General features: G+C 48.0%; 9 protein-coding genes across 9 annotated transcripts; 3 read left to right on the plus strand and 6 right to left on the minus strand.

Moving 5' to 3' along the window:
- Nucleotides 1-27: 27 nt before the first annotated feature.
- On the plus strand, nt 28-593 carry F4807DRAFT_458674 (ribosomal protein 60S; the record flags this gene model as incomplete). Its single annotated transcript, XM_048001246.1, has 4 exons — nt 28-96; nt 203-280; nt 338-479; nt 547-593. 4 exons carry the CDS (start codon nt 28-30, stop codon nt 591-593), a joined length of 336 nt encoding a protein of 111 aa, XP_047856296.1.
- F4807DRAFT_401940 (ubiquitin-related domain-containing protein) lies at nt 581-2,472 on the minus strand. The gene is made up of 4 exons (XM_047996012.1): nt 2,077-2,472; nt 1,803-1,989; nt 1,590-1,740; nt 581-1,532 (listed from the first exon to the last, which is right to left on the minus strand). Exons 1-4 carry the CDS (start codon nt 2,159-2,161, stop codon nt 1,035-1,037), a joined length of 921 nt encoding a protein of 306 aa, XP_047856297.1. The 5' UTR covers nt 2,162-2,472; the 3' UTR covers nt 581-1,034.
- A 329-nt stretch (nt 2,473-2,801) lies between these two features.
- F4807DRAFT_419015 (VAMP-associated protein) lies at nt 2,802-4,880 on the plus strand. The gene is made up of 7 exons (XM_047997379.1): nt 2,802-3,329; nt 3,392-3,462; nt 3,527-3,549; nt 3,642-3,700; nt 3,749-3,864; nt 3,926-4,048; nt 4,127-4,880. Exons 1-7 carry the CDS (start codon nt 3,290-3,292, stop codon nt 4,520-4,522), a joined length of 828 nt encoding a protein of 275 aa, XP_047856298.1. The 5' UTR covers nt 2,802-3,289; the 3' UTR covers nt 4,523-4,880.
- Nucleotides 4,881-4,911: 31 nt separating this feature from the next.
- F4807DRAFT_419017 (sphingolipid delta4-desaturase) lies at nt 4,912-6,701 on the minus strand. The gene has a single exon (XM_047997380.1). It carries the CDS (start codon nt 6,400-6,402, stop codon nt 5,233-5,235), a length of 1,170 nt encoding a protein of 389 aa, XP_047856299.1. The 5' UTR covers nt 6,403-6,701; the 3' UTR covers nt 4,912-5,232.
- A 2,561-nt stretch (nt 6,702-9,262) lies between these two features.
- Nucleotides 9,263-12,294, minus strand: F4807DRAFT_419022 (uncharacterized protein). Its single transcript, XM_047997381.1, has 2 exons — nt 11,449-12,294; nt 9,263-11,359 (listed from the first exon to the last, which is right to left on the minus strand). The coding sequence occupies exons 1-2, from the start codon at nt 11,632-11,634 to the stop codon at nt 9,548-9,550; spliced, it is 1,998 nt and encodes a 665-aa protein (XP_047856300.1). The 5' UTR covers nt 11,635-12,294; the 3' UTR covers nt 9,263-9,547.
- A 4,990-nt stretch (nt 12,295-17,284) lies between these two features.
- On the plus strand, nt 17,285-18,766 carry F4807DRAFT_419065 (uncharacterized protein). Its single transcript, XM_047997382.1, has 2 exons — nt 17,285-17,533; nt 17,628-18,766. The coding sequence occupies exons 1-2, from the start codon at nt 17,483-17,485 to the stop codon at nt 18,669-18,671; spliced, it is 1,095 nt and encodes a 364-aa protein (XP_047856301.1). The 5' UTR covers nt 17,285-17,482; the 3' UTR covers nt 18,672-18,766.
- Nucleotides 18,767-18,868: 102 nt separating this feature from the next.
- Nucleotides 18,869-21,028, minus strand: F4807DRAFT_450887 (MFS general substrate transporter; the record flags this gene model as incomplete). Its single annotated transcript, XM_048000174.1, has 5 exons — nt 18,869-19,081; nt 19,152-19,153; nt 19,285-20,466; nt 20,567-20,650; nt 20,728-21,028. 5 exons carry the CDS (start codon nt 21,026-21,028, stop codon nt 18,869-18,871), a joined length of 1,782 nt encoding a protein of 593 aa, XP_047856302.1.
- A 529-nt stretch (nt 21,029-21,557) lies between these two features.
- On the minus strand, nt 21,558-23,392 carry F4807DRAFT_473145 (uncharacterized protein; the record flags this gene model as incomplete). The annotated part of the gene is made up of 3 exons (XM_048003074.1): nt 21,558-22,981; nt 23,034-23,192; nt 23,249-23,392. 3 exons carry the CDS (start codon nt 23,390-23,392, stop codon nt 22,088-22,090), a joined length of 1,197 nt encoding a protein of 398 aa, XP_047856303.1. The 3' UTR covers nt 21,558-22,087.
- A 1,922-nt stretch (nt 23,393-25,314) lies between these two features.
- On the minus strand, nt 25,315-27,599 carry F4807DRAFT_458682 (E1-like protein-activating; the record flags this gene model as incomplete). The annotated part of the gene is made up of 4 exons (XM_048001247.1): nt 25,315-25,791; nt 25,840-27,138; nt 27,203-27,311; nt 27,400-27,599. The coding sequence occupies 4 exons, from the start codon at nt 27,597-27,599 to the stop codon at nt 25,315-25,317; spliced, it is 2,085 nt and encodes a 694-aa protein (XP_047856304.1).
- Nucleotides 27,600-27,925: the final 326 nt, after the last annotated feature.

Below are 27,925 nucleotides of genomic sequence, written 5' to 3' on the forward strand. Positions count from 1 at the left end.
CTACCACCCAAGACAAAAACTACGAAAATGTCTACTGCCGAACTTGCCTCGTCGTACGCGGCGCTCATCCTCGCCGACGACGGTGTTGAGATCACTGTAAGCCGCCGACCCGTACCCCTCCAATAATTCCCTAGAAATTCGACCTCGGGAACCACGATGCGGATCTCTACGCAGAGATGCTAATTTTGATATCAACACACAGGCCGACAAGCTCCAGACCATCCTCAAGGCTGCCAAGGTCGTCGACGTCGAGCCCATCTGGACGCAACTCTTCGCCAAGGTACGACGCAGAACCGAATTTGGGAGGATGAAAGCTTGCTCACTGATACGCGTATAGGCTCTTGAGGGCAAGGATGTAAAGGACCTGCTGTCGAACGTCGGCTCTGGCGGCGGTGCTGCCGCTGCTGGCGCGGGTGCGGCCGCCGGTGGTGCTGGTGCTGGTGCTGCTGAGGAGGCCAAGGAAGAAGAGAAGGAAGAAGGTACGTTTAATATCTGCGCACAACCGCAATTTCGTCCATCGCAGGACCTAGCTAACAGCCTGCTCAGAAAAGGAAGAGTCGGACGAGGACATGGGCTTCGGTCTATTCGACTAAATACGTTCCGCGACAACGAATATTCACCTTCCCTTTTGTACTTTCACTGCATGGTTCCGGGGTTCCATACACCATTGGTGTGGCGTGAAGGAGGCAATATCAGGTTGCCATGGGCAAAGTTCACTCAGTCATAGGTTAATATGACGATGCGCTTTACAAATGAAGCCGTTAAAGACGAAACAAACTTATGAGTCCATTATGCCGCAAAGTGTTCATTATGCAGCAAAAGCCGAAACGCGGCGATAGCTTAGACTTAAGCTATGAGATCCTAGCATGATATTTCGTAGGATTCACCATGCTATTCCTAGTGAAGCGTACTTTCCTCCCAACTACCTAGGTATTTATTCGTTCTACGAGTTCCCCCTTTTCACCCTCCTGAGCCAATCCCAAACGCCATGTCATGCATCCACGAGAACCATGAAACTAGTTCGAGTAGCTAGCTCATTGTACGATAAGAGCAGCGCTAGGGACCAATCCGGCTTCCTTCAAAGTCTTACCAAGGTCGAGATTTCCCTCGAAAACCTTCCTGGGAAAGTTCTGGATAAATTTGGTAACGGTAAGCCCGTTCTCAGACTCTAGTGACTGTGCAACCTCGAAAAGGGTAGTGTCCGCTGGGAATGTCTTCATGACGTTGCCACCGGAGGTCTGCAGTCTTAAGCGAGCTTCGTTATGGGTAGCAGCGGGGCGGGCGGTAGCCGGAGCAGGTGCCGGGGCGGCAGCGGGGGCAGGAATGGATCGGCCCTCTCTCGCGGCTTTCGCTTCCTCCGCCTTGCGACGACGCTCCTCTTTGTCGGCCTCGATCTTGGCCTTGATGCGCTTCTTAGCTTCGATATCGTCAAGCTTCTCTTGTCGTTTCTTGGCTGCCTCCTTCATTTGCTCCTTGCGTTGGATTTCCTCCTTCAATTCGTGAGACTCCCTGGTTGCCTTTTGGCGGATTTTCTACAAAACATTAGTTGATATGTAACTGCGTAGCCGAAGACCTTGACCTGAATGTACCTCGTTCCGCTTCTGTTCCTCCTTTTCCGCTTCACTCTGGCCAGCTCTCTTCGCCTTGACACGCTCACGGAGCTCTTCGAGTCTTTTCTTTTTCTCCTCTTCAGTGAGAGGGGCAATCTCCTCGGTAGACTCAGCAAAATCGGTGTGACCTCTGATATTTCAAATCAGTTTTGATGATAACTTGATTGGCCAATAAAAGACGATTATACTAACGACTTATTGGCATGGAATTCAGCCTCGTTTGGAGTACGGAATTTCTTGCCACACTCATTGCAAACGAGTGACATTGCTACTGCGCCCCCGTCGACTTTTGCAACGTTGGCACCGGAGCTCTCTTCCTCGAGGAGCTCATCTATAGGAGTGTCCTGGGTTCTTTCCAGCCAGTCCATGGCATCGGGCACTAGGACAGTTCATCAGTTGTCGACCACAGCCAGTAGTATACCTAGGTACATATGTAGGTACCTATTGTCAAAGTGAGGATACTTACACCCGTCGGACTTCTTCACGGCCAGCTCAGCACGTTGTTTCTCAAAGCCCATCTCCAGGAGCTGTTCAAGTACTGATTGTGACATCTTGGGCAAGTTAAATGTAGGTGATTTGAGGTCACCGGGAAGATTGGGCTTTGAGAGAGGATGTGTTGTGAGTTGCTTGGTGGAAAAGAATGGGCCGATGATGGTTCCAAGTTATATCATTGATCTAGTACTTAACTTGATGCTTGTTTTATGTGTTCGGTATTCGTGTACAATCCTAAGGTGTAAGTGTTGTCGCGAAGATGAAGAAATTCATGGAAGCTGCAGATACGATGAGAGTGACTTAGGTTTCTTTTAGTGGCACGTCATTCTGGATGTTGCCTCACATGTATGGATGTTCGGACGTATGAATGTATGTGCAAGGAGGTACACGCATTTTCAGAAGGTACCCCTCGTGGCGTTGCACATATCCGGTACTAATGTGTTAATGAGACCTGGTATGCACCTACCCATGGGCTAGTGTCAAGTGGCTCGTGCATTCTTTACATTTGATAGGCGCATAACCGTGGATGAGCAATTAGTAATTGGCACTAAACCAAAATTACAATGGATTAAATCCCCACTCCCTAATACCCCCTAAGCAGGTACCTACGAACAGATTTCTATTGCACCTAGGCTGTTGGGGTACCTATGACAGGGTACCTAGGTAGCATAGTGGCCAGGGCTCCCAAAGCACCGGACAGGCCAGCTTCCTTCAATAACTTCCTGATACGCTTTACGCTTAAGGCTTATTATTACTGGGTACCTAGGTATTTGCTGTAGTGCATTTTGCAGGTGAACCCGATGTCGTAACACGAATGAACAACACCACCGTCGCCTGTGCTTTTTTATTCCATCAGCCAGATTTCCATCTTCACGTTCCCTCGTCGCCGTTCTCCCGTTCTCTGCAAAACTAACTTTTCTCATTCTTCTTAACGCTTAGGTTATACCTTCCATTCCCATAATTACTGAACCCACCGTTAATTCTCCCTTTTTTACTTAACAATTTTTTCTTCTTTCTACATTTCCGTTTTCTACGTACCCTCGTGTCCAAAAGTTGAGCTTGCGATCACTCTCCAAACTACCTCGGCGCCTTCGAAATTGCTCTAGAAGCAGCCTTTCACCGCACAGAACCGACTTTCCGACTTTATTTATCTTGCAGTGTATATACACCGCATCTCTACCGTCAACATGTCCGTCGATATCGATCCTCAGGAACTCGGCTTCCACCGTACGTCATAAAAGAATCCTGCTATCGTGTCTGCGACAGCGTGTATGCTCATGATTTCTTAGGACCGTTCACGGCGGAAATCTCGGAAACTCTACGCATCAAGAACCCGAACACCCACCCTGTTGCCTTCAAGGTATGGCCCAAGACTTACGAACATCCGCGCAGTCTGTCGTGATCCCCGACTAACAAATCAAAAGGTCAAAACCACCGCTCCCAAGCAGTATGCCACCTCGTCCTACCTACCGTAGCGATATGCGATATCCTATACTTTACCAGGTAGCAATATTATACTGACCATGGTTTTTATTCAAGGTATTGCGTCAGGCCTAATTCAGGCCGGGTTGAGCCTGGAAAAGAGGTCGAAGTTTCAGGTGCGCATTACCATCATCATACTTAACCCGCTTACTAACACACCACAGTCATCCTCCAAGCTATGAAACAGGAGCCTCCTGCGGATGCAAAATGTCGGGATAAGTTCTTAGTCCAATCTGTCCCAATCACAGGCGACAAGGAATTCGCGAATCTCGCATCTATCGTAAGCAACACGTTACCACATTACCCCTTTATATTGGTCATCCGGCTAACCGATACAAAAGTGGGATGGTATTGAGAAGTCTTCGATACAAGAGAAGAAGATCCGTGTGGTGTTCTTACCTCCACATGGTGCTCCCGGAGCAGCTCACCTCGAGACACCCAGCAAATCTTCAGCGGCTAATGGTGTAAGTTTACTCGTATTACGTACCTACTTTAGTAATTGATTGGATACCTGTTGAGCTGACACTCAATGTTCTCTGCAGACCCAGGCCACACCTGACGTCGCTCCTCCTGCCTATTCCTCCCCGGGCGAATATTCAGGCAGCCATACAGATCAGAAATCGGTAGAAGAGAAGGACACCACCAAGCGTGACGAGGTCCCGTCCCTCGCGGCTGCGGCAACCGTAACCGCCAAGAAGACAGATGCTAGCCCCGAAGAACTGAAGCAACAACTCATCCAGGCCGAAAAGTTGATTGCGCAACTGAAGCAAGACAAGGAAGGTCTACGACAGCGAAAGACGACGAGTGCGGATGGTGGCTCCGGTCCCAGGCCTGCAGAATTAGCTCAGCAGACACCGACTGGCTCTGAGGGCGTGTCCATCCAAATTACGGCCATTCTGTGTTTCCTAAGTTTTATGCTCGCCTATCTCTTCTTCTAGGTGGTGATGGAAATTGGAGTTGCTTCGAGATTTGACTAGTACAAATATGAGGATACTCTACAGTCGTGGGTTTGATAGGGAAACCTCCTAGATGAAGGTGTGGGGGCAAAGGAAGTTGTACCTACCTACTTGGGTAGGTGAAACAGAAGTAATTTGAGGTTCTGGAAGTCAGGCTCCCTTGGTCGGATTCTTGTAAGTGGAACGGAGGATCTAAACTATCCTTCGTCATGGTAGACACATTGTACTTTAGCATGTATTCCCTTTGTCCCCCCGTTTGGTTGTTGAGAGGTACGAGCATTCTGATATATACTTTGCATGAAATTGATGCGATCCTCACATGATCGTCGTGAAATCCTAAGCTCGGCATGGCCGTAGTTCATCCTATGTTCTGGATATATAAGTGACTTATGCGCATGATCATCCGGATTTTGGTAGCTCTTAATAGTAATCTCTCTTTACCCAGCCCTTGGGGCGTTACTCTTGGTAACGAGGGGACCAAATCATATATGCAGAAGCGACGGAGGTAACTCATTTAGAGACAATTATGTACGTATTTTTAGGAGGTCGATTCTATCTTGGCCTCCATTTGCCCAGCGCCAAACCATATCTGAATAAAGGCACTATAGGGAGTAAATATACAGTTTCCTATGAGATAATGTACTACATATTCACTCTCAACACATAGTCTTATATGCAGTCCGTGCCATTCCTTAAGCTTCAATTTCGTCCTGCTTCCAATCGGCCTTCTGGCCGACGAGCCTTCCGCCCTCCTTACGCTTCACCCTGCACCGGATGCCCACGTTCTCGTCGAAGATGAAGCGCCAGATGACGTAGGTCCAGCTGCGATGGTACGGGAGGTCGGCGTAGAACTCCCTGGCGATCTGGTTCAGCTTCGGCAGACGCGTCCAGGGGACGGCCGGGAAGTCGTGGTGCTCGTTGTGCAGGCCGACGTTATACGTCAGGAAGTTGAGCGGCCCGTAGTACGAGTACGTCTCCGGCACGGCCATCCGGTTGTCCGGGTTCGCCTGCGCGGGCGTCACGGTCTCGTACACGTAGTGCTCGGCGATGAAGTGGCCGGCGAGCGGGTGCAGGCTGCCGGCCAAGAAGGACGACAGGATGAAGTACAGCAGGGCCTGGGTGCCCAGGGTCCTGAGGATGACGGCGTCGAAGGCGAGCTGCACGGCGACGTTGGTGGCGGAGACCCAGGTGAAGGGCACGCTGTACACGCACATGGGCCGCACGGCGTAGAAGAGGATCTGGAAGGTGCAGAAGAAGGCCTTGCCCAGGATCGAGTCGAGGAAGATGGCCTCGAGCGCGGTGGGCAGGTCGGTGTCGAGGCCGTCGACGCCCAGCGACTTGTGATGCGTCAGGTGGTACGGGCGGAACGAGGCGCTGTAGGGGATGCCGATAGGTAGGTTGGCGACGATGGCGAAGAGGCGGTTCGCGGTGGGGGATCGGAAGGCCAGGTTGTGGCTGATTTCGTGGATGGCTAAGAATAGGTTTTGGTTGGCGGTGGCGCCGACGACGTAGGCGAGCAGCCAGAAAGGAGCCGAGAAGAAGGGGGTGTTGCGGAGAAGGTAGGCGCAGAAAATCTGCAGAGAAACGACGCCGAGCACAACATATTTGGTGAGGGGCTCGGGGCCACAGAGTTTGGTCACTTCGGGGTGCGCCTTGATAATGGCCAGGCGTCTCGTCCGATGCGGCTCTTCGGTGTAGGTCCAGAAGAAGTCGCGATACTTGACCTCGATCGGATCTCGTTGTAGGTCTGAGGTTCCATTTTGCGGACCAGGCTCCCCGCCTTTGCCGTTGAGGCGGATCGTCTTCTGCGACTTGGACGCCTCAGAGGCGCTGGTCGTAGTTGAAGCCGACGAACGTGCCATTTTCCCCCCAATTTCTTTTTTTTATTAAAATCCTTTCTTCTATTACCTCCCCTATAGTGGTAGAAAGAAATAGGGAAGAGGGAAAAGAAGAAAAAAAAGAACCAATATGGCAGGCCTCTCACGACGACATGGAAATGAAAAATTGAAAGGAGATAGAATTAGGAGTGCATGTCTCCATATTTGCGGTGAAGAGCCTTGGTTTGCAGTAGAGTTATGTGGTTTGCAGTAGTTGAGTTATGTGGTACGAGCAATACGCGTGAGTAGCTCTGGGAGCTAAACCTAATACGGACTAATTGAACTGTTTTTAGGGGTCTTCAATTGACGATCCTCGTCCAATCATCCTCAACGTTGAGACCACAGGGACGGCAGGTCGAATGTCGTCACCCCACCTTCCCACTCTTCGCGGCGCCCGCGGATAAGTCTGTGTTACTTTACGTACTACAGTACACGTGTATGTCAATGTATCTAGAACTTGGGAGGTATGGCGGGATGGATAAATTTGTACATGAATATCCAGCCACGTGATCAGTGATCAATACCTACATACATCCTACATACACCGAGCGCCCCTGCCAAGAAATTCATCGACCACAGTCCAAACGGAATATCAAGTTGCCGTAGTGACTTTATCAGCAAATATACCTACTGATGGTGGTTCGACTATCCTTTCTCATGACGTAGGATTGGCTGACTATTTCAGATTTATTATCAAATAGATTCTTTTTTCTTTCAAATAGAGCAACAACTCGACGAACACCTAGGTTACCGATGTACTTAGGGAATACATATAGTAAATAAATAGGAGAGATAAAGCAAGTAATTGTACGGATAGTACTCCCAGCAATAGATCAGAGCCTACCTAATCTACTCGGCTGTTTCACTAGACGACAGCTGTTAGATGACGTCGAATGGATGAGAAAAGCCATGGTCAGTGCTTAAGGGTTAGATCACACATATCTTTCCATTATGCAGGAAATCGTCTCCCATTCGTGAGCGATGATACTCCAGTTAACGACTTACATGTTGGTAGTTTCATCGACGGGAAACTGGAATCCGTGGGGGCCATTCCTTCCATACTCAGACCGGTGCCTTTTCCGACACGCCTCCTAATCCTTCTACGATACCTGCAGGCACGCGTTGTTAACTAAGATCACTATTTATTCGCCACTCTTAGATATCGATCTTTGTCAATGGCGATTGTTGTACCGTACAGATGTACCGGTGCCTTATCACTTAAAGAGCCTGGCCACCCTGCTACCCAAACCAGTGCCAGTTATCACCACAACGACGCTCATGTCTAATGATGTATTCTCGAGAAGATGGTCCGAGCTATGTTATTAAGGCTATCCAGGTATTAATCCAAGATACTCGCTAGTAGAAGGCCATTATTTTCAAGGCAAATATAGATATCTTAACTTCAACATATCCCTTTAGCCGTCCGTCTTTCGTAGATATAGAGTTGATAAAGTCGCTGTGTTGGTTCAGCCTTCATATCAAAGTGTATTAGCGCCCCTGTATGAGTGTGAGTTTAAAGTAGGTAGGAAGAGAAAGACATTCATCGCTATTTAGGTGGTAGGTAGTTAAACTACACAGCCCGTTCTGAGACTTTACTTAGTGTCGGGATATTCAAATCTCTGTTATTGAACGTCATGATCAAGCACGAGACTACCTATTGATAACTACCTGCATCTGTAAGTAGGATAATATTGTTAGAATCTTAGGCCAGTATGGGCGAGTAGTTAGATCATCGGATTAGAAGTTTTTTGTTCCGTAGAATACATTGCTTTGTATTTGTACGGCATGTAATCTACGGGGCCTCTGAGAAGTGTTCGACATATTGTCATTAAGTGGCTTGCCTGTGCGATGTTATGGTGACTTGCTAGCACTTTTATTTATCTGTTCCCAGTGACCTTATTGTGGCATTCTCAGGGGTCATGACGCAGAAAAGGACGTCCGTGGACGGTTGTGAATTGTTGACAATAACATGGCTGCCACAATATGACAATAAAAGTAAAGATATAATACACTTGTACCATTCCGTCTGATATATGATGCCACTCTAAACATATTGATGCAACAAAGTCCTCCGAAAATCATTGTGTGCATACCGTAGAGGCAGGCTCGGAAAGGGAGAAGACATCTCGCTAAGCAAAGAAAGGTAGAATCGCCTTAGACATAGGCTGATAAGATTAGTTAGGTTGAGGTATGTAGGAGACAAGGCTGGAGATCTTATCGTTCATAGTAAGCTATTCGGACGCAATATCCGATCTCGTCTGACGGAGACTGCCCGGGGATGCCCGATCGCGCGCTTTGGAGAGATACATAGTGCAGGGATGATCTGCCGAATATCCACGTCCGTTGTCTCTGACTCCAAGCCGGGACTACATGGGGGCCGGGGATATAGTAGCTGTAATTGGCATCTAACAGAACTAACTTGTACATACGCACATAGTCAATGGAACCCCGGTTAGACCGTCCTATACTCAAAGGGTCGTGATATTGGACCGTCATATTAAGTGGCACATCAATGTCAGGTGGCTAGTAATCTATGCGATGGAACATATTGGTAACTTACCTGGGTAAGCAAATTGAGTGACCTCATGGACCTATCAGAGGATGCATGGATACAAATTGATGGGGTTGAAATGGGGTCAAAAATTGTTGATAATACCTATTGCCGAAATCGTCAAGGCATACATTGAGGCAAGGCGAACTGCGTGCAAGGGTATCTTTGATATTTGCCAATAAACAGCCTGCCGCAGCCCCCAATGTTAATGCACGTCGAGAATACTATGTAATATGCAAGTCACACAGCAGAATAGGGGGTAATGCACGACAAGATACCGATGGCAATGACAGCCTCAACAACATCAAAGTATTTTTGAAGGATTATTTACACGCATAAGGGGTGCTAATTATCCTAGCCGGTAAGTTATTGTAAAACCTATAGGTATATGAAGAGACGGATGTCCCAAGTTACCTACCGGTCTAGAACCCCTTTTCGCCAATTCATAACTGCTTTCGTTTTGCATAGCCTAGGTACTTGCAGGGAAGGGGCTTAATTGCACGAAATGTAACCTAGGACGAGAACAGTACGTGAATAGGAAAAAGGTGCCATCTCACTTGCATCTTGATCCGTTACTTTTCAGTGTGCAAATGTGAAAAGTGTCCCTGTGAAACCCGGATCCCGATGCATGGCTTTTTCGAGCCAAGCCCATGGCTTGCAGTCTGCGCTCACTGGCTCCGGGTCCGGAGGATTTGAAATATAGGAGGGTAAAGGACCGTCACCAATGACCTTGCCTTTGCCTTTGCCTGTGTCTTCGGCTATGATATCCTCGAAGCGTTTCGTGGTTCCACTAGCTTGTGCAGCTAAGCTATAACTTTGACTGGCCATCTCATTATGTTGGCTTGATAGTATGTACCCCTCACGCAACATGCCGGATAGCCTGGCCGCCGGATCGAAGCTGACATAGATCAAAACCTTCGGCCCGTCTGCGTCTTCCCCAGTGCCATAGACTAACGAACGTTCATCGCTGAAGGCAGTGATACTACCTAGGTAACCGGGCGGGTTTAGTACTTTGTAAATTTTATCTAACAATTGCTGATTCTGATCTTGTTCCGGTGGCCAGAAATATATCTCGTTAGGGTGATAGCACTGCTTCATATATTCGTCAAAATCTATGTTCTCGTTCGATGCCAACAGCGTTCCCAGGGGTTGTTGTTTCGGTTTCCTATGCCCAGTTCTTAGGCGTAGGTGTCGACCGGTCGACCCGCCGGAATTATCATCAACCAAATCTAAATACGTATTAGAACATCGTTGGTAAGAGCGTAGATGTGTCTGGCTACGCGTGAACGCTGGCGTCGTAGAACTATCATCTCCTGGATGAACGTTTTCGGGTTCTCGAACCGGTACATCCGAGTCAACTGGGTTGTTTCCAACCCTAACGCCTCTGTTAGATGCTCTACTAGCTCCGATGGCTGTGTGATTTTCTTCACCAGCTGACTCCGGACTGTCGAAAAGCACCTTAGTGATGTAATAAGTTCGTCGACTGCCACTCTTTCCGGCCAGCCATTCCTTCCTAGACTCGATGATATTGATCTTGCCAGAAGCCTCTTCTTTCTCTAGCTTGAGAAACCCCCACCGATCGTCGATAGGTCCTTCGGCATGCTTTCTCCTCCAACTTTTGTTCTTCTGCATGATTTGGATATTATTACGATCTGGGTCGTGCAGGGGGAAGCGAAAGCAGTGGTAATATGAAATCCAATCGGTCTCCCTGAACTCGAAGTCTGTCTGATTCGATAGTCCATAGAAATAATTGTCTATGATTTCGAAACAAACCGTGGTGCCAATGTCATACCCGACTACACTCGTTAAATGCATTTTTCGAGGGAACCAGAAGCGATCCTCTATGCGAAATCCAGTGAGGACCCAATATTTAAACCCATCTGCGCCTTCTTCTGAGTGTGTCCCAAAATATAGAAATTCCTTATTATTTCGCACAAATATCTTAGCCGTAGAATCAAGCCGAAATTGGGACACGATTTTCTTCTCTTCGGCTTGAAAGATCAATAACCAGTTTTCCGTTGTTGGTAGCGCGAATGAAAACAAACACGACGTAATACCATTCGAATGATATAAGACCCGAAACTTATATTTACGGCTTTTCGCTGACCTCGGCACGGCCTCGCGGATTAGGGCTGGAATATCTACGACAATTTCATGACTTGCCGAACCGTGCAGGTCAAGAATTCGTAGCCACCGCTGAGGCCGTGACTCGATGATATAGCAAAGTATTCCGCGAATATATTCATAAGTGTCGGCGACGCCTACGATTCCTACAACATACGGTGATGCTTGGGAGAGAGCTTGGCGCCTCTTTGCAACCCGCCGTAGAGCTCGTGCGAACTGACCACTCCTCCGTGCCTCATCTGCTTCAATTGTATGAGAGGCTTTCATCTATGTGGATTTGTCAGTGGATTACGCGTTGCTGGGTAGCCTGGCTAACTAGCAAGAGCTCCAGGGTGCGAGTTAGGTTGAAGACTCACATTGATGAGGGTTTTACAAAACCTCTCTTCTCTTACTAAGTACTGAAAGTGACGGCTGCATAACGATAAAATAAAGATATCCTCAAGGTCTAGGTACTTCACAATATACGCCATTATTTCATAGGGCAACCGCTGTAATCCAGATGTCCTTTGTGGCGTGACCACTATGCTCTTCGATGCCCACATCGATCTCGGTTGAACCTATGCACTAATCCTATCGATTCAACGCGGTAGGAGTTGAAGCCACTGATTGGACATAACGTACGTGCTTTAAAGGAAGGAGTCGAGGCCAAAAACTAGACAGACAGCTTATGCCAGGACCCCCGGGGAGCTGGAGAGATACTTATTGGCGGCGTTGCCGATCTCTGGGTTGAGGCTCATCCGGGGTTGTGATTAAGTAGTAAGGCTCTAGAAGTTCCATGCGTTAGCATATCGGTACTACTTTCATATCTCCAAGGTACTAATAAGGTAGGCTGTGCAAGCGGAATGCTACACGAGCAGCCTTGTTCAGGTCTCATCATTGCGAACAATTCCATAGAATAGCGGAAAAGCAGCGGGTCATCGGGCTTCAGTGAGGACGAAATGAGGCTCTTGGGTATTTGGCGAGACGATATCTACACTAGGTACTAGGTATGTAGATCGGCTTAGTTGACTTAAAGCAGGGATAGCGTAGGCTACTAGTTGGGATACCCTTGTGACATTTAGGTACTTAGCCAGGTACCTACGTAATGTATAGGTATGGATGGGGAAATATGCATCCGCATGGCACCCAAGGTACCGGATAAGTGGAAATTACCGTACTACTCAGTATCGTCAACTCTCCGCCAGCATCGAGACATTCCGAGGCGTTTTTCAGATACGTGCTTAGGGTACTTAAGTAGGTAGGTAGGTACAATTGGCTAATTAGTACCCAGACAGGTATACCTTATTACCTGTACTTGGGTAGGTACTAGTAGGTAAAGTTCTCCAGCTTGTTCCGGAAGTTAAGGGAGGGGGACGGCGGACTAGGGGGGGGGGGGGGTTTCCGCAGCGTACCAGTATTACTGCCTCACTAATGTAGTGGAACCTGTTGAACCTTGGAATATCCATGTATGTTAGCCCGGCATGTAGCAAAGAGCCTCAAACTTTACTTCGTAGGCTTTTTGAGGGTTGAGGCACGATCCCACACGTGCAATTGTACTTTTCCCCCTTTCCTCTCTTTCAGCTTCTATTGAATGAATTCATATTGCCCCTTTAGTCTAGGTGCATAGAATGCACTTAACTTTCCTAAATCGACCGCCAACTCAATCCCTGGCCTTAATATATAGGCTTATTGCTTTGACTTGCATTGGTATTGGGTATCTGCGTAATTCCGATAGGGTTTTTATATTCTTCGTTTCAAAGGCGGCACTGGTTGAACGACGTTTTGATGCAGGGGCCTGAAATACTATATATATTGTTAGGTATAAATGCTTTGGACCCCAAATCTCTTTATTGCTGCATTTTCTATCAATACCTCTTTTCATCCTCTCCCGAACCCAACGCATAACTTACCAGCGAGTAGAACCGTCCGACTATCTATTCCGTGTTCTCCTGCCCGGCGAGATTCAATGGGAAATGAAAATTGCCTACACTAGGTAACTTGTAACATAGGTATAACTGAAAATCCCCAGACCCTACCGCTCACGTAAGAAAGAACACCTACTGGTCTTATGACAGACCTATGGATACCTGTGAGGTCTGCATGCGAATTGCTAGGGCCGCAAGAGAAATAGGGGTGGATTGTGTTCGGATTTATTATTCGAAAGCCATTCGAGTTGGTCTGATGACTTGGGGAAGAATTGATTGCCTAGGTAATGTGAAACTTCTCCGATTCGATACCTTACGGATCAGAGCCTTCATATTCCGAATATCGGCCACAAATGACATGGTTGTCTATGGAATGAAAGACCACTGAGGTCGGTGGCTGGGAGCATATAGAAGGATAGAGATTCGACCACTTCTCGTACCCCAATCCCACGATATCTACAACGCCATCGAAGGAGCTCGACGCACATATTTTCTTTCACCAAACCCGTATAACTCTCCATGTGTGGATGCGGCCAATGATTCGTTAGTGCAACTTTACAGTTGGATTGGGGGCGTATCATGAACCTCGCTTACACACATGCTACCTAGACTTCTAGCCGAGAGTAACGGACGGGTCCAGCACCCGAGAATTTGACTTCGCAAGATGTCACACTCGTTTACGAACCCGCAATCTAGCTTCTTATGGCTTTGTCATTAATTACTACCGTGCTCCCAACCTGGTCGGATAAGGCTACTTTTCCTATGCTATTATATTTTGTTGACTTGGTTGAAAATACAACCTGTCTCACCGGTCATCACAACGTTCTATGCATCAGTTACTCGTTCATCTAATAGGAAGTCGGTTGAAGTACGCCACTAGCCCACCGATGGACGTCCTCATTTCATAAGAGGACGGTACTGGGCTGGGGGCACCTGCCGATTTTGAACACATCGACTCATCGGGAAGCATGCCTGATGAGACATGGATTTCGACGCCGCTACGAAGAAAATACTCTTGATGGCTTTAACGTCACATAAGCGTCGACAGGACTTGGCATTGGCCTCTGATAGATGGCGCTTGACGCCTTGTGGTGCTGAAATGGTAAGCAAAGACATCGCAAAGCCAATCAATCTCCCCCCTTATCACGACCTTAGGCCAACCAACGGACCTAAACTGTAGGTAGATCACATTGGTTTTTAACGAACCGATTGCTTCTATACCTCTTCCCACCTTGCCCCGTTGCACGACGGCACATTGACTGACGGAAGCTAGAACGGGATCACTATGTGGCTGCAGACGTTATCAAGACGATGTAGCAAACTCAGCCCAACCATCGCCCAAATCAATCATTTCTGATGGTCAGATGAACATTGCCATGTGCGGTCAGCAACATATGCACGACATGTCACCGGTGGAACTTCCTCATCAATCCATGGCACCGATCATTCTTGCGAAGTTGGGTATACGTGGATGAGAATTTGCATACCTAGGTAGGTATGTGATCTTCAGAGACCTCGGCTGCAACCGTACACAGTGGCTATACAGGCGATAGTTGGCTGTAAGACCTTCCCTAAATAATCAAGCGCTAAATACCGTTGGAATATTAAAACAGGAGCACGACATGTAGCTGGACTCTCTCGGTCTAGAGTTGCCACTTCTGCGGTCAAGATCTGACCATATAGTAACCAGATATATGAGGTAATGCCGAACGTCACACTACACGTCCTCAACGGTTGGTAGAAATCCATAAAGCATAGGCCTGTATGAAATTCAGAATATCATCAAGTCAATGCTATTAGTAAGTACTTGCTAGCCAGGCTCGGAACTTGGGGTCATATCCATCTCATCTATTATTGCTGACTTTCTATATGGAATACCTAGGCATGTTATGACATGCTCGCTGGGCCATTCAGGTCCGATTCTCCGGATAGATCCACAGCTATGTCAGCACTATCACGAAATCTAACCAATGCTAGGATGAGTCAGCGCTTAGAGGGGATACAAATAAAGCCAACATATAGCCTTCGGCCGTTGGATATGGGTATCATATCCAATAAATTGTCGAGCCGCATGCTGCTAGGCGATCGATGCTTCGTCCAAAGGTAGCATTGAGACACACACTACCCTAAAGGATGGTACCGACACTGAATTCTTGCATGTAAAGGGTCCCACTGGTAGCCACAGAGGAAGCAGATCATGATCTACCACATTATTCGGGCACCCCTACATAACGAGGCTGAATCTAGGTTACCAAGGACCTAGTTTCTATGGAAAGGGTCCATGGGTTATGCATACAATGTGGTACGCTGGTATAATAACTATCACCCTATTCTCGCCGATTTGACGATCCTAGGTAGCTTCCGTCCAACCAGAACATAGTCGGTCAAGACACATCCGATTCAAGGCCACCAGTGAGGGCCATGGAACCGTGATACCAGTCTCATTGTCCAAGAACTTCGATCTAGGAGCGATGTTAACCTTGATACAGCGGTCTCCAAATATTCAGACGAACAGACGAAGATGCAGTAATTCCTGAGGATGTTTTAAGCGTCGTATACTATTTTCTTGGATTGAGAATGGAATTAGAGGTATACTCCTTTTTATATCTCATTAGGTAATCAACATCTCGCATTCTTCAACTTGTACAAACATATCTAGGTGTCTCTTATGGATTTGGTAGTAATTGATATAAATCATATTTGATGAGTTCCCAGTAACATCAATTGGTGATATTTGATTTGAAAATGAGTGAATCAAATATATACCTGCCCAGGTGCTCTGATTAGTTTTAATCACGTAGATATTATTTTCTCCTATGAACCCCTGAATCACACATAGCCAACTTTCGCACAGCCACCAGACCTGGACGAGCGCACCTGCTCAAGTAGGTGGTTATTAATGTACCCGACATAAAGACTTATGAGTTAGGTTTGGTGAATGGTAATTGAGGTTATGTGCATAGTAAAAAAATGAAGCTAAGAATGGGGATGTTCAGGGTCTCCTTTTAACCTAATTAACTCTATTATCGTATGATAATTACCTAACCACTGGCACTGGCAAACAACTGGCAGAGTTATCAATTTGCCTGTCATCGATGTTTATTTCTCAATTATACTCACCTACATACAAACATCGTGTGACGAACTGTGATCGGCAATCCAACGCAAAACAGTTTCTGAAGCTATTCATCTATTTTCATTTATTTTCGGTAGCCGATGAGATCGATCCGGCCTTGATAGAAAACAATCATGGCTGCGAGGGGAAATATCACGCCACGGGTGCGCTACTCATCCTAATCTATTTCGCTATAGCTGTGAGCTAATTTGAACTTGTTTGGCTGAGACCATCATGGCACCTGCAGCGGCTTTCACGATGGCGTGTCTCTTATTTACGTACGTATCATCACACGTGTTTTCCTTTGTCAATGGGATGACCTGAAGATTTATCATCCAATGTGTCGCATTGACTAAGTCATATTGATAGCTACGTGCGGTTTTCCATGAGAGAAGCCAAACGCAATGCTGTACGTTGATGTCTCCAAAACCTTTCAGCTTTCAGCTGAGATCTCGGAGCAGCCAACTCACTCGCTTAGCAATATGAACGAGAACAACGAAATCACTCACATGGACACGGCACCCGCAGTGAGTGATCGGAGCACGCTTAAAACTCACCGCTTCTTTTGATATTTCTTCTTCGCGCCACTTTGTATATTACTCCGATGCCTGATGAGTCATGCGCATGGATGAGACTTCATGATGTGGAATCCATTGGCAGTGAGATTATTATTAGGGTTGAATTGGTAGTCGCAAGTTTAGAACCTTGGGTCTGGAAATCGGCATGGAGGATGGAATGCTCATAGTGACGGACGAGTAAGGGTCTAAAGAGAGTGACATGATGTGACGCATCATTGAAGCCCAAAGAATCGCCAGCTGGGCCAGCTGGGTTTTGTTGGTGTGATTCTTGCAATGCATGCATTGCTTAAAGAGATCGGCACAAACATGAAGGCAAATGCGAGCAAAATAAAGTATCTTGTGAATATAATCCGCAGTAATTGTGAGTCTAGGATACTAAGGTACTTGACTTAAAAGCGCGAAATGACTTGAATGAAATCAAACTTTGAGGGCTGACTGGATTATATACTAGTAGAATACAATCAGCTTTGGCTCTGAGCTTTGTACGACCACCAGAGGCGGGAACCCTATCACGGGTAGCAGGTACCTATTTTTAGGTGTCTAGCTAAACTCAGGGAATGTACACCTGTTAGTTAGCGAGTGTATTAGGTAATATGTGGTATGGAACTGCTACATAATGTACTTCATTTTAACATTAGCAAGCTTCAAAGAATCTTAATACATCATTCGTTACTGCGGCCTCTTTCTCTATAGAACATCCTTTGATTCGTTCAAGTTACCGGAGTAATCATATCATTATTTAGCCATGATATAGCCTGCATTACCCGCAACAGTTACTGGTACAACTACCAATATGGCTGGCAACAACGTCCTCTCTCTCTTGGGGTGGACATTCCTCCCGAACGTGCGTCCTACAGCTCCCCTCCTTTCTCTCTCTTTCCCTCCACTCTCTCGTATCCTCTCATAGGATATTTCATGCTAAGACTGACACGACGTAGCTTGTAACAGGTTGGGTGCAGTCCATCTATTATGGCATAACGATTCGCGCCGGCGACCGCAAGCCCGCGCCCGGCACACCCCGCTATGCTGAGCACCGTCGCCGTATCCACATCCTCGTCGTGTCCCTGTATCTCCTCTACACCATCTACGAGGCCGACTACGAGATGCGCCGCGCCTCCGACTACTACGTCGACCTCGGCGTCCCCTTCTCTGCCTCCGAGCGCGACATCAAGAGCCGCTTTCGCCGCCTCGCCGCCCTTCACCATCCCGACAAGGTGATGAGCTCTGGGGCCGCCGACGGGACTGAAGCCGACTACTTCATGCACCTCAAGACCGCCTCCGATACCCTCGTCGACCCCGCTCGACGTTTTGCCTACGAACGCTTCGGCCCCGACGTCGTTAGCTGGAAGCATTGCGTTACTGTGCACGACTACGTCGTCCGCGGTGCCCAGGTCTTGATACCCTATTACGGCTTCGCCGCCGTAGCTATGTACGTGCTGGGGCTCCTGGGCTATCTCGACTGGGGACGATACTGGCGATGGCTGACCTTGGTCGTGCTGTGTGTTTTCGAACTGCACACCGTCACGCGCCCGTCTTTCCCGCGCTTCCTAGACAACTTCGTGAACCCGATGCTCACGCGCTTCACTACCCACCCGCCTTACCTGCCCTTCCAAGTTATTTCGCTCGCGCGCAAGTTGAGTATCACGCTGTACATAGCCTTTTCGCAGATAGGTCCACTACTACAGCCTCCCGACAGGCGGGGGACAAGGCCTGGGGAGGCGTCGGAGAAGCAGCTATCGCAGAATCTAGACAGGCTCGAGCAGACGGCGCGGAGCATGGACGTCGACGCGACGCGGCTTATGGAACTGGAGATGGCGCCCTTCGTCGGCGACCCCGAGGTGATAAGCACCATGCGGATGAAGCTCAAGGAATGGCTTGTTCAGAACACGATCCGGGCTGATCCGATGGTGAAGGACGCTTTGGGACGGTCGTTCCAGAAGCGGAGAGTAGACGCTCCTGCTGGGGCTAAGGGTAATAGGTGATGAACCACACATAGAGCATTCACTTAATTAGCGATTGTATACACGAGCCTACATGATTGGTTTAGACACTGCCATTCTCATATTATCATGACTAAACTAGTGGTTTAAGCTATGATGGAGCTATCCAATACTTAGGTGAACATGTGTGTCTTTGTACAAGTACTATTGATACAGAGAATATGCCCGGAGTTCGACACTTAAAGCCTTTGCCTACCCCTCGTTTCGATGGGAATCAACACCATCCCTACAAAGGCGGCTAATATTAGAATCGCAGACATGTATATAGGAGCTGTAGTGCCGTCGCCAGGTATGTTAGCAGCAAGGATCGGGGCGATGAGTCCCAACACGCGGTTTAGGAAACTAGCCACGCCAGTCCCGGCTCCTCTAACAGGAGCGGGGAATATCTCAGGCTGGTGTATTAACGTATTGCGTCAGTAACTTTTCCATTTATTTCTAAGATATGTGTGCGTTGGATGTTACATCTGTGTATTTGGTTACATAGATCTGGGATTGTTTCACTCACTGCCAAAAACGTTAGCCATTATCTTGCCCAGAGAAATCAAGACAACGTCTGAAAGGTTGAAATCTCAAGATGATGTGTTTTTGTACGTACCCGAAAAAGCATATAAGACACCATACATTATATTCTGGCAGAAAGCCTCGACGCAGGTGAAGAAGAGCTGCGAGTTGGGTGTTGTGCCGAACTTGACGAAGAAGAACAAGAAGATGGCAGACACCAGCGTGGAAATGGCGAGCGTTCCCTTTCGCCCGAGGAATGGAGACTTATGATCCACGGTATACGCGGCAAGTAGACTTCCTGGCACACCAACTACAGATATTATAGCATAGTTGCGGTAAGTTGCTGACGAGGCAGCATCATACGCCACCATACTCTCGTCGTTTACTGGCGCACCAGAGCCGCCGTGAGATAGGTATTGAGGAAGAAATGCGTTGAATAGTGGATAACCTAAACCTATCGTACTCCAACAAAACCAAATCAAGAGCGTTGCTGTACCGAGCCTGCGATTCTGGAAAAGTGGTCGTATACGATCGAGGGAGAAAGACGAAAGGTTTTTCTTGATAATACTTGTTGTTGAAGTCCTTGCTGGTGTGCGTTCAGTACCGTCCACGTCCGCAACGGCGTCTAGTATTTCCTCGGTGAGCCAGGTCATCTTCCCATTTTGGTAAGCAATGCCATGGATAACGGCAACAGCTTCGGATTGCCGCCCTTGAGACAGTAGGTACTTGGGCGACTCGAACAGACGGAAGATGGCGAATCGGATGAGGAACATGACGAATGTTATGAGCCCGATCGTCATGATGAAATAGCGCCATCCCTGTTCGACGGGCCATTTTGTGATGAAGTACCAGGCAAATATCGACGAGACGAGCTGGCCGACTGGCCACCAAACAGATAAGAGGGTCAACAATGCACTCGAGGAGTCGGGTAAGAATTCCAGGAAGAGTGCTCCGTCTACCGGTAGATTTCCACCAACTCCGGTGCCCATGCAAGCGAACAGAATACAAACCGATACCCAGTTTGGTGCGTACGCCGCCCAGATGCCAAAAATGCTTGTGATTAGTAGAGTAACGTTGAAGGCGATACGTCTGCCCATAATGTCGGCCCCAAGTCCCCAGAAAAAGCTCCCAAAACAAAGTCCGAGGAAGAGAGAACTTGTAGTGTATCTAACCTGCTTTTCCGAAACACCAAACTCCCCAGAGAGAGATGGGAGGGTTAAAGAGACGCCCTTTACACGCGTAAGATAGTGGTACTCAATCAATGGTTCAGAAAGGCCTATATGCCATTTACTCACTTGCATCCATAAACTGCCAACCAGATCAGCAAAAATATCTAGTAATCTTTGAAGAGCACACTCACTTGTCCGCAAACCAACCAAAACCGCACAAAACGAAGAGCTGCCAATTATACCGGCCCATACCTATGTCCTGGATGGCCTTATTAATGAGTTTAGATTTTACTGCCATGATTTATCAGCAATGTTCTCCTCCCTCGTCCTGGTCGCATTTCGGACGGGTCCTGGGAATATGAACTCACATTCGTACTCAGTCCATTGGTGCCGTCTTTCACCTCGACGAACCTCCCTCCTGAGACCCTCGATGGTGTACTCGGCGGCACTCATCTGCAACATGCCAGTATGCTCACTGTCGCCATCTTTGGGCAGGCCTGACTCGGCCTCGTCGTCCGGGTCATCGGAGCTAGTCCTCACCTCTTCGAATTCGCTTCTGCCGGACCTAGCGGAATGGCTATGTAAGTGTGCCTCCTCGAGCGGGACCAGTACGCCGATGTAGTCATGTACGGACTCTTGGCGCCTGCGGACTCGAAAAGGAAACCTCATGATGGAAGGGATACAGGGCGGAAGTACGGACGTTGAGCAACGCTATAACCCCATTTATCCAGTCCGAGAGACCGACGAGACCTCTATAGGATTGTTATTTATGCAGTTGACGAGTTCCGCGAAACGAAACACTGAAACATCTAAGTTCCCGAAAGTAACCAGCAAGAAAAAAAGGGCAGGTCCAAAGTTGTCTTACAAAGCCACGTGATGGCTGCGATGTGAGGATGACACAAGTCGGAGACGAGGACGGACGCCGACTTTCTCCAAAAGGAAATGAATCCTTGTCCCTTTTCCCCAACTGCCCGGAATTCTTGCTTTTTTCACTTCTTCGTTTCCCTTTGTTCCGACCAAGTATCACATACCGCAGGAAACATTGAAGAAGTAGGAAATATTAGAAGAGAAGGGAAAAAGTGATAGTTGTTGCTACGGTTATAAATTCTGAGCCTGTGTCCTAAGAAGTTGTCTTAGGAAACAAGCTCTAGAGATGGATGTTTAAGTAAAGCCTCCAGTCACAGGTTTTCTAAGTTCACTAGCAGATGATCGTTATTCCCTGCGCCACAGGCCACGAGCATCCGAGCCGGGCAATATTACAGGTTATTTCCTAGCATGCCAAGCATTAAACCCCCTATCCCGCCGCCATTCCCCCCACCTGGAACTAACCAACATCTAATCCTACCCCACGCGCATAACTTCTACCTAAACGTACTAAAATACGGGATTCACTTACACGGGACGAGAAACGTGTCTGACGTGGGCACGTGTTTTTCCATTTCTCATCTTGCATCGAACATGTCAGGTAATCAGTGCTACTTATGTATTGAATAGATAATACCTATGTACGCATTTATAAAATATACAAGAACCATATCTCCACCGTCCGCGGCTCCAGCCTCACGGCTTTTATCGATCTTCATAAAAAGAAAATACAGAAATTCCCCCGTCCAGATCGGTTCGGGATTATGGTATCATGTATTAAACCCTAAGTATGAAAAACATAGCCGACGACCTTTCCTTTACCAAGCAGCACGCGACTTCCTTCCCCTCCTACTCGTCGCATTGCTACAGGAGAAAAGTAACGCTCCTCTTCTCCAGCCCCGGACGCATCCTCTGCTGCACCACCGTGCTGGGCGCGTCCGCGGGGCTGAGGTCGAAGTATCCCGCCTTGGAAGTCCTCCTCACTCCCACGACCGAGTGCTCCGTCACCGTCCCCAAGCCGCCGCCGGGCGTGCGCGGGAGCTCGAAATACCCTCTCCCGGTTCTGATCGGGCTCCCCTGGAGTGGGCTCCCTCTAGGTTCGAGCGTGTAGTACTGTTCGTCGTGCTCGTCCGGCGACTCCGGGCTAACCTCGTTGCTTAGTCCGGAACGCTTCATCTCGTTCTGGAGGCTCGCGTGCGTCGTCTTCGGCTGCGTCAATATCAGTCCGGTGTCCCTTATCATCCGGTGCGAGGCCGATCGCATCATCCCGGGCCTCCCGCTCGCCCGGCTGCTGTGCATCGACTTGAATTGCCGTATGTGCGCCCGGTCGAGCTTCTCGTAGTGCCACGCCGCGTTAGGGTCGTTGGTAATCTTGGTCCGAGACGGCGAGGGGTCCGATTTGGAATGAGGGCGGCCTTGTCTCTGTTGGGATCTGCCCGGAACTTCGAGGTTCTTGCTCTCCAAGCCCATGTGCTTCTCCCACCAGCCCTTCTCCTTCGCGCCGCATTTCGCGACGTCGCAAAGTGCTTCTTCGACCACTTGCTCTTGCTTTTTGGATAGGTCTACAGAGCCTCTGCGTGAACATGCCAAGTCGACCAGTGCCGCGGCGTCGCATGCGTCGCGCTCTTTCTTAGCAGGGTTCGATCTCAGCCCGCTCGAGTCGAGCTTGAATACGATGAGGTCGGTGAGGGAGATGTACGGAATCTCGTCCCGCGAGATATCCTGTACTTTCGCAGCAGACTCTGGAAGGTAAGGCGACTGTATCTGTCAGCTTGCTATGACGGTTGGTATAAGAACATACAAAACTTACAAGCCATTCGGGGCTGATGTCGATTCGGATTTCCTCCCCACTAGGACACTTGTAGAAGAGCGCTTGTGAGCGTTGGAGAAAGGGCGAGTCTGGTCGTTCTAGCAAGCGCTTCTTCAGCGAGCTGGGCGACGTCGATATGTTCGTTATGAAGTTGATGTTCTTTCAATCTGAAATTAGCTTACGTTTCTTGAAGTTCATGCGACGGGCTCCCTCACATCCGTTGTGCGGTATTCAGGAAGGTAATGCCACAGGGCCAGGCCACCAATGACTGAAAGCCTCGCATGTCTGAGGTCTTGAATCTCCTTCACGTTTTGAATAACGTCACACGCTGCTTGTTCAAGTTCCTGAAATCGAACCATGTTGCCAATATATATGTCGACTAGTGGAACCTTGATGGGAAAAGGTGAGGATGTAAGAGAGAATTCACGATGAAAGCCAATATGTCGATAAAATACGAGTCAAAGGAAGGTCGAGACGGTATATAGTGGGTAAGAGAGAATAGAGTTGGCGCTGGTGAAGTGCTGATGATGTCTTACCGATCTCATCGAAGAGAGATCATCCACTGCTTTATACAACTTCGGTTACCTTACTGGAGACTGCCCTGTAAATATGGAAATACATAGTCAAGAAGTTGTAAGGAACCATAGAACCGATCCCAAACGTGCTCTTCGAGCAAGGAGCATCGAAGCTCCACGACTCGCAAGTTGGCCCAAGACCCCACAACATCTTGACTAGATAGTTTGAAATCCCCAAGCTAAAACCCCTGAGAGAAAACGAGGGTAGCAAGGTTCGACGGCACTATGATATGAAACTCTAGGGTATCCTCCGGAGAAGAAATAGCGGCGGATAGCGGGACTATAGTCTGTGGATCAACTAACGGTAGTTGTTGGCACTACATGTGTCATCTCCGCCGCGCTGTCCAAGTTTCCAGTCTGAACGCGCGGGTTCTCGACCGCATTCCCTATCTTACCTACTTATCATAGGTGATGAAATGACTCGAGTGAGCAACAGTTGCCATTGAAGCTGCTATGGGAGCTTGCAAAAGGTCTAGACAAATTGGGTCCATTTTTGATTATAAATAACAAAAGCTTTGCTTCCTCTGGGGTTGTGGGGTGATCGAATGGGTAGCTTGCATCTCTGAAAACAAGGCGGGCATTTAATAGGAGGTAGTAACTGGAAATCTCTCATATCCGAATTGTTACCATACGAAAAGCTCCTGTATAAGAGGCTTCTAGGGTGATGATCCGATGAAGTACACAATCTTGACCATACTTCACATCATATTCCGAGATTTCACCTCCCTAACTAGGTAGATAAGTGCTTTTCAATGCTCTTTAACCTCTACCTAAGTGAAGCTATCTACCATATAGATAGGTAGCTGTTTGAATACTCGATGGATATTCGGAATGATTTACGGGGATTCCCCAGAAAGTTGTGTCGAATGGACTGAACTCTATGGCCTAGAATCTCAACAAAACCAGCCTCTTAGAAAACTCAAGCCGATCTATGGACGTGCATGTAGGTGCTTAAATGTATAGTGTCAGTCTAACCGACCCATTAGCCGAGTCATACCCCTATTCACCCTTTATAGGTTGATTACCTATTCGAGTACATAATACAGTAGCCTCGCTCTTCAGAACTATTTTGGACCTAATAACTAACATTAGAATGATTAGAAGAGTCTAGTTATATGACTGAGAGCGTTCCTTGCATTTGCCACACTACACCGGCCATCGCACTTTCAATCACATCCCGCGTACCTTCATAATCCTGTAGAAATCCCCTCGCTAGCTTAATAGTGCTCCCTAACCTAACCTAATCTAACCTAAGCTGAATTGCTTCGATGCTTTCCTGTCCTTAACTCCAACCTTTCGAATCATGCTACCCTGTTCCTCTAAGATTGAGAAGAATCGTAAGTTACATAAAAGTTTCCCTTTTTTAGTGAACAACAATGCACTGCCTCTTATGAAACCGAAGGCGGCCCTTCCTTAAGAATCTCTTCGATGGATATGATCGTGTCTATCGTACCATCCGAGCTTGTATGCCACCGCATCTGCCTCGGACCGAACATTCGCACCTCCTCAGGCAGAGAGATGTGCGTATCGTGTGGAATCATGTGGGGTGGTAGACGAATCAACGAGTCTGGCGAGTCGCTCGGTGTTGTCGACATATCATTCCAATCAACTTTGGACCACCGCGGCCACTTCCAGAATTTGAAGCGATCAATACGTGTCTTTCTTAGGCGGTTGCGACGATCACGGTGAATGCGAAGGAGAAGGTTCTATATGAGAACTCCTTCGTCATCTCCATCATTCCCTCCCTCCTCATCCTCCCAATCTACTTCATTAGCCATGGCTTCGGCCTTTCGCTGAACCTCGGCTAGGCCGCTTAGTTCAACTACGTACTCTTTATCTTCAAGGGCACGCTTTACGAAATCCCACCCCTCTGTTCTATATGCTGAAATGATTGGCTTGCTGCATGCGCTGCAACATGGGTATGAATGACCTTTAATGATGAGATTCTGGAACCTGTTCAAGAATCCACGAATTTGGTGTGGTACTATGCCAAGAGCATACTCATCTCTGGAGTCGCTTTCAAAGGTTCCCGGTGAAGTACTGGTTGCTGGAGCAGGCGCGTGATGGCCGAGTGGGTGTTGTAGGAGACTCGTTAGGAGCTCGACGAGAAGGGCTGACGCAATCGCAGCTATGCCTGGTCGCGTGACTGTGCACTGTTGGTCGAGAGTCAAGTCTTTTTGTGACTAGTTCAATATTAGTTAAGCACTGCAATCGCAGACTTGCGGACTTACATCTCCAGGTGCTACTACATCGTTGCAAAAGTAGCACCCTAGTGTCTCCTCACTTCCATCTGTTGGTTCCGCACCATGTCTCATGACTACGTAGGTATCAAAACCGAGGGCCGCGTTCATGACAATTTTCCCTGCTGCTTTGCCCATTACCGTAGGGAGCCATCTCGACTCCCTACTATCCATCAGAAGGAAGATTGCGTCGTGCTCATCGATTAGAGATTTCAACTTCTCGAAATCTCCTTGAGTTTTCTCTACTATAGGGTGACCCAGCATCGGGACCGAAAGAACATGGCCTTCACTGTCAACGCCAGGATAGATCTCCTTGAGCACCTCCGCTGCCCGAGTCGCCTTTGGAGCACCTCCTTTCAAACAGTCATTGTAAGTAAATAATGGTTGCCTCACCGGGTTTGAGAAGGATACTGCGCCGTAGTCGACAAAGGTGATCTTGCGGACACCCCATCCCATTAGATTTCTTGAAATATAGCTACCAAGCGTGCCGGCTCCCAGGAGAAGGCACTTGGTATTCTTGATTATGTCAAGGTTGAGATCTGGGGAAATCCGCCACTTCATCAGTTTAAGGTTGAGGTCGACTGATTGGTCGGCTAATCGTGTGGGGTCCATGGATTCTGCTAGACTGACGGACCTCGCCATCAGTTTTCCAGCCGGATTCCGCTCCCAACCGGTAGCCTTTGGCATCTCTGTCGTTTCGATGCTCTCGACTGGATCCATGGCAAGCGGCAAGACTATGCTGCGAGCTTCGTGTCTGCGCGATTGAATGTCCCGATAACAGAGAATCTGGACATTGGTTAGGTGAAACCGCTGTCTCACCAAAACCAGTAGATTTCTGAGGGGCCATGCTGGATGTTCCTCGTAGGTAGATGGGTCGACAAATGCTACGTATTTGTCTTCTTCGGAGACCCCGCGGAAGAAACCAGTCTCGAATTCACGAAGGGAGCCGACTTCCCACTTATACCCGATTTCATCTGTTACTGGCTCGGCAGGAGGTAGGGCATGAGTTGTCTTTCTGATGCGAATCTTCTTCGCAAGGAAAAAGCCATGCTCTCTGGCGTCAATAGTGTATCGCCAAGTTCCTACACGATCGACCAAGGCAGTCGCCTCATCTGGGGTAAACCGAAGAATATCTCCAGTTCGCTTCCACTGTGGATCAGAATGCAGAGTCGGAAACCCGAACCAGTACGTCATCCGGTATTTTTTTAGATCTGCGTAGGAGAGTATGATGTAATGTGAGAGGAGTGAAGGAACTGAATAGATGGTCCCATCTTTGATTGCATCCCATATCTATTTATTCAATTAGTTGTGGCTAGGTAAGAGACTACCCATCTGAGAAGATTGCGGGACAAACCTGGCGTGCGGCCTTGTTGATCATCTCAGTCTTGTCTACTTGCTTAAAGGCCTCCAAGGTGTTTGTGTTTCTGATGATGCCCTCCGCTCTCACAGCATTCAACGGGACACTGCAGATAATATGATTAGCTAAACAAGATAAACAGCGACTACCTGGGTATAAGAAATAAAATTAGGTAAAATAAGATGAGATCGTACTTATTACTAGTAAGTGCGCTGGCTAGTATCTGCATTCTCACACTGTCGTCCGGAGCTGTGCCGGGACGGGGCTCATAGAGCCCTAAGACTGGTCGTGCAGAGTCGCTGAGTTTGTCATGGTCTAACTTGGATGCAAATAAGGCCGAGTAGAATGGCAGTTCGATCTCAGATGCAAAGGGTGCGAACTTGAGTGCCGCCATGTTGCCGGAGCAGTGGTCGGCAGCGAGTGAAGCCTTAACGAATATATGATGTTAATGTTGCACTTAAACTAAGTTGCGGGAATTATAGAATCATGGACTCTCGCAAATAGACGAATTACCAGATATCATATATCCTACAACACGAAGACGACGTATGAAGAGAAGATGAACTACTTAGAGGTTTCCCGTTTGACGTTTAATGTTTGTGAATATGAGTGAGCTTGAGGAGGGGCAGGTGAAGTCAATTAAGAGCGGGGCGGCGTTTTTGGACTGTAAGGCGCAAGTGGATTGGAGCTTCTAAAGGGATGGATGACATATGACGGTTC

Source organism: Annulohypoxylon truncatum (assembly GCF_022578515.1).
Source record: "Annulohypoxylon truncatum strain CBS 140777 unplaced genomic scaffold F4807scaffold_9, whole genome shotgun sequence".
Taxonomy (NCBI): domain Eukaryota; kingdom Fungi; phylum Ascomycota; class Sordariomycetes; order Xylariales; family Hypoxylaceae; genus Annulohypoxylon; species Annulohypoxylon truncatum.